Here is a 9539-nt window from a genome sequence, read left to right on the forward strand (position 1 = left end):
ATGGGCTTTTGTCTAACAGCATGTAACTCTTTCTCGACTTTGGTAAAGCGTCTCAGCACGTTCCTATGCAATTCCATTTGATTCTCATCTCCCTTCAGTGGTCTGTCTGGTATTTCTCAAATTGAGCTAGAACAGAAGGAGTTGTGAACGATGCGTTTCTGTGCTGTTTTAGAATTCTAGTCTGGCTATGGTTGTAGTTTTGCAATGACAGCAAAGGAAGTGAACTAAGCAATTCGGTCCTTGTTGGCCACACTTCTAATTAATTAAAGCTGAAGAGGAATGCTAGTCATTTTAGGGCTGAAAAAAAAATATCTCAGCACTTGTCCCTTTGCAGTAGGGTAGGGTTGCCACCTTTCAGAAATCAAAATAAGGGACGAATACTAATGTGCGTCGTCCTAGTTTCATAAGGAGGGGTGCGGTGGGGGGACTGCGGCGGCGGCAGCGTGTCGGTTGGTCTGTGTTACCCAGAAAGCAGTTGGGCACAATATCGCAACACCAACACCATGAGTGAAATAATGACTGGGGCAGCCTACTATATAAAGTACTCGGGGACCACAATTTTATTGTTAAACATACACATTTGTAGAATACGGAACAAATTGGCTCAATACGGACGCAACATTTAACAGCCAAATACGGGACGGTTCCGTGTTTAACGGGACGGGTGGCAACCACAGACATAATATAACAATAGATGTCTCAAGGACTGCTCTCCATTTAATCGACCATAATACGCATTTTTGTTACTTAAAACCTTATTCAAACAGCTATCAAAGCTACAGTTATAAACAATTGTATTTTTTTTTTTTTTATTGATTTGACACATAGTTCAGCATATTTAAATATGCTTAGTGGGGAAAACAGAATAGGAATAAAATATCCTGATATTGATGTAATATTGATGTATGATGAGCATTTTACAAAGCACACAGCCATTAATAATTTATTTAATTATTTAGTAATATCAATACATATTTATATAAATATACAAACCAAATAAATTATTAATAATGACACAAATAAATAATGATTAATACTGAATAATATATATTAGATACACGTTTATATAAACATGCATCTAATTATTCATTGGCTGTTTTCCAGCCGACGAGTTCTAGCTTCAGAGTGATTCAGCAACTGAGATTTAGTCCAAAATCCGAAGCGAGATTCATCTGTGCTGTGCAGTGAATCCGTCTCTATAGATTTCTCCCTCTTCTTCCTCACATCGTGTTTTTATGAAACCTTCAAAACAAAAACGGAAGATTTGGGATGTGTCTTATGTTTGACAGAGTGAAAGAATTAATAGTCTTTACCAGCTGTATAAACTTTGCTGGTGAATGTTATAACACGTAATATATGTTTTATAATGCATGCTACATTATGCCGCGACAACTCAATGGAAAACAATAACAGATACAGCCGAAATGCACATATAACTGAATCTAGAATAAACAAATAGAACGCTAAATGCGGTAACTTACTTTCTGTCATCAACTTAACACTCGGAGCATCACTTCTCAGGACTACACCAGGAATGCAGTCTCACATGTGGAAATGAAGCAAACTGACCCGGAAGTATATTAGGTTGCCCTCATGAGCGCTAGCTCAGTACTAAACTCAGGCTTACATCACTTCCTAGAATGACCTCTAAACCATTATTACAAAATAAAATAAAATACTGAAAAAAAATCAGAGCCTTTTATACAGATACAAACTATAATCAGAATCACATTTACTTGGTAATTCATTGTAGGGCTTTTATGTTGTTTTCACATTGCCCATTATATATGTATATCATCCACTTGACGTTGCAGTAGAGTAAATGAAGCACCGCATTGGCACAAGTCAAAAAATTGGATGGAATGCCTCAGATGGTGAGGCATTCCAACTAGTGATGGTGAAATGAAGCTTCATTTCACCATCACTAGTTGAGAGGCAGAAACAAAGTCAAATCCAGATAACAGAAATTAGTATCCAACGTGGGGGCCAGGCAAGACAGGGAAATCCAAAAGACAAAACGTGATTGTGGTCATGGTCAAGCAAAGAAGGAAGCACTGTACATCTACTCACTCATGGGCTTTCAAAAATCCGCCACATTCTGTTTATCTGAAAGCTGAAAATATCTGCTGGTGAACAGGTGGATGACATGAGCCTGATTGCACTGCAGTCAGCAGCATGCAGGTGGATCAGATGAGCTTGATTGTAGAGGTGAGATCTGAGGAGGAAAACAGAGCAGGTGGAATCATGACATAGTAATATGTGATCTTGACTGGTCTTGAAATAAAATCCTGAGTCCTCAATGTCCGAGACCAAGGCAAGACCGAGACCAAATACTGACACTAGCACAATATTTACTGCTAGCAAATTTTACATGCAACAGTCCGCATACACTATGCAAATAGGTTGCTTATATTTTCTTTATTAGTTTTAGTTTACTACTGAAAGGTCTCTCCCACCAACAACATGTGGAGGACCAAAACTGACGTAAGAAATAAAAGCATAAATATATATTTAGTTTTTCCTTGTCCTTACACATTTGTTGTCGTCAAGAAATGTTTTTGTTTTTCCTTTCCTTTATACATGTACTGTCATCAAGAAATGTTTATTAATTTTACTTTTCCTTACACGTGTGTTTTCGTCAAGAAATGTATTTATTTTCTTTTTCATTTCCCCTAAACATGCGTTTTTGTCAAGAAATACCAGCAGATATTTTCTGCTGTCAAACAAATGTTAATAAATGCCTTGCCCTGTGACCAATTGATACAAAAAAGTGGTAATTCATGCTTTTACATGAGACAAACTACCCTCTATTAAAATGTCAAGTCAAATTCAATATTTTAAATAATTTTAATATTAAATAATATAATGTTTTCTTCAATAGCTTCGATATCATGTGCCCCATTGACTAAAAATCGGTGTGAAATTGTTCTACTAAACTGCATAAATGAGGCACGAACATGTGATTTCTGTAGATCGCTGTGAATGGTTGACCTACATTGGACCTTAATCCAGTGCCCTACAACATCTCAATATTAACATACAACTCTGACATATTTAGTAATTTATTTACCAGGAAATCCAAGCTCATAGAAAAAGCATGGGATAATTTGTTAGTGATAGCTAACAACAAAATAGTTTGTTGTTTCTTGTTTCTGCAAGTCTGTCAACTTGCAGAAACAAGTTGACAGACATTTAATGCTTTTTTGATCCAACCTGAAACTAAATGATTGTATTCTCCAGGCTTTTGAAAATTTCATCTGGCTCATCATATAATATGAACTCTGCTGCACCAGTTAGTTATTTGGATCGCCTTGACACCAGGTAGATCCTCAAGATTATATGACAAGTTTTTTTTTGTTCCGAGATAATACGGATCATATCCTAATATGCTTATTTTTTCTAGATGCCTCGTCAGTTCCAGCCTATTTAGGGCATTAGTGTACTCGCTGTGATCCATTTTGCTCTGTTTTGAACCAGAGAAATCCACTTCCAGACCTCCATCTGAATTTCGTGTGTCATCTGGGTCACGTGACTGAAACCCAGCAATGCAGTGGGCAGAATATGATTAGATACTGAGGAAGCAATTCAGTCAGTAATTAAGCAATATTATCACATAGAAATCATTACTGGAAAAAAAAAAATCAGTTCCACTTCAGCCCTAATGGCCTCGGGGCCAAAGCAACTGCTTGGTTTGCTTTGCTTTGGGCCGGCCCTGAGCTCAACTCTAACTAAAGTAATTCTGTCAAAAGCAATAAGTACCTTGTGTTTTTCACCATGTAAGTAATTGTTACTTCATAAATATAAGTCATTAGTGCATTTTGTTGTACCTTAGTAAGACTAACTCATTTCTGTAAGTCAGGGTATAGCTAAGACGAGGATTAAAGAGCATGCGTGACAGAAAAGGGGACACGGTCGTGTTGCGATGAGCTCCGGGGTTTCTGCAACGTCACGGACTTTATCTCCTCCCTGCACTTTTATATTCGGTGACGTAAGGCCCAGAAAGTATTTTAAAAAGCTGGCGAACACCCCGCTGCAACACTGCATCAGTTTCAGCTCACTGGCTGGAGTTCGTCGGAGATAAGTTGGACCTCTGTTCGTGGAACAGCTCGTTTAGAAACACCTGAGGAGAGACCGTTTCATGCGCAGATTTATCAAACACAGACGCAAGTCTTCCGCCTTCTTTTCATCCTTGTTTGGAGAGAAATTGTAGAAAAACTTGTTTTCACTCTGCCAGAGGTAAGACGCAAATATATTTCCTTATTTACAGTCACAATTGTTAGCAACGAGAACTTAGTGGTTTTTTTTTTAACATACAGTATCAACAAATGAGACAGTGACTTTTATTCACATCATATAGGCAAATATCTTTAGTCTAATAAATAATTTGATGCCACAAATAATTTATTTCAAGGCAATCATGTGCTCTCAGGTAGAGAGCTTGTGATTGCCTTGAAAATACATAAATAATAATAGCATAGGAAGTTGATAGTTGTTAAATCATCAGTTAATGTATATCAGGTCCGTGCTTTACTTGAGCTGTTTCATGAAATTCATGGCAGAATCAGAGCAGTAATGAAAATAACTGCTGTGATTTTCCGTCCCTAGCCGATGGCTGTAATCGTTCAGTGCAGCTGCCTGTGGATGTTGCTTGCGGGAACATGCGTGTTGCTGGTGGCTGGAACAGACTGCGGGACGGAGTGCGTACGTTGCGTGTACGGTCTGCAAGGACAAGTGTCTGCTTTCTCAACTCAGGTACTGTAGTAATACATTAATTTTATCTTCTAGGGTCAGAGAGAGAGTGAGAGAGACAATTTGATCACTTAGTCACTTCAAACATGACATACACAAGAATGGTTTTCTACCTCAGTATAAAGAGGTATAAACTGGTGATAGATAGATAGATAGATAGATAGATAGATAGATAGATAGATAGATAGATAGATAGATAGATAGATAGATAGATAGATAGATACTTTATTATGCAAAGGCGGTTCAAATTTTATAGTTATGGCTTCAGAAATTCTGTTCAGTTTTTTTTCCCAACTGTTCTTATTTCCTTATTCTTTCATTCCTTTGTGGCTTATTCTTAAAATTAATTTCGCAACTGTTATTTTTATATAATGTCTATTGTGATATCAATATACATATATTAAACTAATGATACCAGTGTGGAACTAGTTAAGTTTATTTGTATGAACATTTTAGCAATGAAACAGTTCATAGCATTTTACATAATAAAAACATAATACAATAACTAATCATAAGCACCAGACATTACATATTGTCAAATGCCATCATCAAAATTATCAAGGATAATCATTATCAAATATATTCAATGTTATAATAAAAAGTTAGTATGTTAATTTTTTTAAGCTACATTTAGTAAAAAACAAAAAACATTAGGCACACAAAACTCTCTATGACATTGTTCTGATACATAGGCAGGTTTTTGTCTTAGTGGTTTCTCTTTTTTATACTTGAACACTCGTCTTTTCTTCTTCTCTTTCTCTTAGCGCATTGTTTTCATTTTTCTCTTCCCAGTTAAAATCTCAGTAAAATACCTGAGATTTTACTGAGGTAAAATCTCAGTATTCATCATACCTTGATGAATGAAAAGGAAGACTGAGTATTCACCGTGTCTGTGAGAGGGAGTGAATTACAAACACGGAGTAAAGCTCTCTGCAGAATATAGGGAGGTTAAAAGGGGATATTTATTTGGAAAAGATTTACCATTTACATTTTACTCAGTGGGTTGATGATTAAAACAAATAACTAGCGTATGCACTCATTATTTCTAAACACTGGTGAGTAATCTTCCCTTCTGATGCCTGCTTTCATGTTCGGCATTTCTTTATAAAAAAACATTACGCTCACATTTTTAAAATAAATCAAATCTTTACTTAAAACATGTATTTGTAATTATCCCAAATGTCATGGTGTAATCCATTCTGATCATTCTTCATATGGTCACTGCCCAATCATGTAAGCATGTAGTGTTTTATTTGGAAAATAAATAATTTATATGTAATTACATGAGTAATGTATGACTTCACTGAACATAGATCGTGTTTCTGATTTATAAAATGTCAGAATCTTTTTACCACCTTTTCCATGCAGGCCCATTTACCACAGGAAACTCCCACCCACAATTTATTTAGTTATCCTGAATTTATTTTCTATGTGTTTGCCAGCAGAGGGCACTAATTCGTTCTCCTTGGATCTCAGGTAGTAGTGATGAGACATCTGAAGCCAGGCTTTGAGGCGTGTACCTAGGAAAAAGGGGGCGTGTCAGATGACTTTGATGCTTGTGTCATGTTGCTGAAAACCACATGACTGGCAATAAGCTGGGCTGCACAGTGGTGCAGTTGGCAGCACTGTTGCCTTGCACCAAGAAGGTTCTGGGTTCAATTCCCAGCCCAGGATCTTTCTGCATGGAGTTTGCATGTTCTCCCTGTGCATGCGTGGGTTCTCCAGCTTCCTCCCACAGTCCAAAAACATGACTGTCAGGTTAATTGGCCTCTCCAAATTCTCCCTAGGTGTGAGTGTTGTTTGTCCTGTCTGCTTCTGTTGCCCTGCGATCTGTTCAGGGTGACCCTGCCTCTCACCCTGAACGTTAGCTGGAGATAGGCACCAGCAACCCTCCTGACCCCACTAAGGGACAAGGGTGTACAGAAAATGGATGGATGGCAATGGGCCTCACACTGCTGGGTCATGTGACTGCTTCATTTTGTGTGTCGGTTTTCAAAATAAAAGCGTGAAAAGCCCTGCTGCTTCATGGCTTATTGTATTTAGTCGCACATCAGAGGAGAAGATTTGTCTTCAGCAGTGGCTGAAATAAAAGCAACATTGACCAATATATTTGATGTGTATTAATGATTTAAATGATGGCACTTTTCAAAATGTAATAATTGTTACTGGTTGATTGTTACTGACTCAACTGTTGATTATGATGCATTTTATGACTTTATATTTCTGTGTTTTTATGATGTAAAGCACTTTGAACTGCATTGTTGCTGAAATGTTCTACACAAATAAGCTTGATTGAGAAGGACCCAGCAAGAAGAAAATCTCTGACATCTGGGAATACTTTGAGATGATCATTCACAAGATTTTTAAATGAAAATAATTAACCCCTTCACCTCCAAAATTCTCATCTTCTCGAAATTTCCACTATTAATTTGATCAGTAAAGATATCAGTCTTGCACAGCAGAAATAGACTTAAAGTTGTTGGAAGAGTAAAAATCTGCCCTGGGGATTAAGAATATTAGGGAGCCAACTAGAAATCCAAGAAAAATATAAGTTTTGAAGAATTTCAGTTTTTCAGGAGGCAAATCAAAACTCAAAAAATACTGACCACCCCAACAAGCACTTCACTCCCAAAACACTAAAACAAATGTCTTTATTGTCAAATCTGTCTGTGACATGAAAGAAAACAGCCACTGACAGCCAACATATACCAGGATTAGTATGACTACAAATCATTTAATAACTGAACAAGATTACAGTTAAATAGGATTTAATTGACGCTTCTGTTACTGAACATTAGTTTGACAAAAACTGTGACAATATTGCATTTACTAATTTTTTAGTAAATGCCTAACTGAGTATGTCTATATGAGTGACAAAGCTGCCACAGTTTCAGCAGGAGATATCATTAGTGAGAAATGAATGAACCACTTCATTTGGGCAAATCAAGGTTCATTAGACCTTTGATTTGCCCAAAGGTCTAAAGAACCTTTGGGCAAATCAATGGGCTGGGAAGCTTCATTGCTTCACGAGGCTTCATTTGGCATTCACTATCAGGTAGTATTATGTCCTCATTCAGTTCAATTTTCCTGTTCATTAATTTGGTCTTCATAAGCCTGCATCTATGAAAGCTCAGCACAAATCCTGTCAGGGAAATCAAAGCAATTTTTCTGTTGACAGTTTTAAGTCAAATCCAGTCGTACTCTGAGATTTGCTGTCTTGACAAAGTGCAGCAGCTGGGATTGAGCGGTTGCAGTTAATGCTCCGGTTGTAACATGGAGTGTCATCTTTAAAGACTGTGTGGTGTTTGATTGTAACCTGATGGACAACTTTTTTCAGGAAAAATGGCATTATTACTGAATTATTTTTTTAAAAGACATTTTACTGAGGTTTTTAAAAGCCTCATGAGAACCTCTAGACCAGTGGTTCCCAAACTTTTTCTCCTGGGCCCCTCCAGTAGTTTCCAAACATTTTCTGTCCATCCCAATGTACATCAGGAGGTTGTGTATGTTGTACAATGCCTAATTATTTAGTGTTACTGTGGACAGTTTCAGCAGCAGATATCATTAGTGAGAAATGAATGAACCACTTCATTCATAGCATGCATTTCATACATGCTATGAAATGCATGTATGAGCATTTCATAGCCAGTTTGTGAGTTGTTAATGATTTTATGTAGTTTTATTTTTTCAATGATGGAGTACAAACTCCCAGACTTTCTTGGACAGATTGTGCATTGAGAGATATCTGATCTTGAGTGCTTGGATATATGAAATAAGTCATGTGAGAACGGGAATTAGATTGGAAATTGAAACATAAAACAGTCCTTGTTTTTCAAAGTGTCTCGTCCAGAGGTGTTCAAGTTATACAGTGAATCAATGGGTGGTGTTGTCCTGGTAGATCAAATTGTCAGTCTGTACCACACAAAAATCTGGGAAAAAAGTCAGTGCCCATCAGATGCAAGAAGCAATAATACACAGGAAAAATGCATTTCTACTGTAATGCTTGTAAAATCCAGCTGTGCTTTGTGCCACACTGAAATTGCTTCAAGGATGTTCATCAAAAATTAGAGATTACACGAAAATACCCAGCAAGCTGATGCTTTGTCAACAGTTTGGTAACTGTGTAATCCGTTTACATTACTACAATAACATGTCAAAGCATTTGAAAGTTCAGTGACACATTGCTGAACTTGTTGAAAACAACATTTAGTATTATATATATTCTCTATTCAGACATGAAAACTGATAAACAAAAAAGTAGACATCCAGAAGAAAAAATAGACATCCAGTTTAAAAGTTTAAGATCATGTCGAATTAGATATTACATGAGACTCTATGGGACAAGTATAGAAGTTTTCTTCTTATTTTTAGCGACATTTTAATCAAAAAAATGGCACTGGCTAAAATCGAAATCGGCAGGTCAAACTTTTTATAGATCGATAATCTACGATCTGTGAGAAAGCTGCAATCGGTGCACTGACCCATGTAAGATGACGGCTCATGTAAGACAAAACTTTATCCCACTTACTTGAAGGTCTGTGACTTTATCTTGACCAAAACCTCACGTTAAAAACAGAGAGCACTATTTTTAGTGCTTATCCTAAATCCATAAGACTTAGGATTCTTTTTTTTAAAGAATATCAGTAAAATACAATGACATTCCAATTTCACAAGCTGATGTTTTATTCTCAATAGATTATTAGTTTGCTAGTAATTGTCAACACTAGGACAACTTGATAAGGTTCAAGGGCAGGGGTCCCCAAACTACGGCCCGCAGGCCGGATCCGGCC

The 9539-nt window shown here is 36.9% G+C and overlaps 1 protein-coding gene across 1 annotated transcript in view; it reads left to right on the forward strand.

Annotated features, from left to right (window-relative positions):
- Nucleotides 1–4005: 4005 nt before the first annotated feature.
- The window catches only part of LOC103130804 (proenkephalin-A-like), a 26446-nt gene continuing 20912 nt past the window's right edge, over nt 4006–9539 (forward strand). The window contains exons 1-2 of the mRNA XM_007542309.2: nt 4006–4236; nt 4606–4752. Coding sequence (XP_007542371.1) covers nt 4609–4752 — 144 coding nt within the window. The 5' untranslated portion in view covers nt 4006–4236; nt 4606–4608. The remainder of the gene's footprint in view (nt 4237–4605; nt 4753–9539) is intronic.

This window comes from Poecilia formosa, unplaced genomic scaffold, assembly GCF_000485575.1.
Source record: "Poecilia formosa unplaced genomic scaffold, Poecilia_formosa-5.1.2 Scaffold678, whole genome shotgun sequence".
Taxonomy (NCBI): Eukaryota; Metazoa; Chordata; class Actinopteri; order Cyprinodontiformes; family Poeciliidae; genus Poecilia; species Poecilia formosa.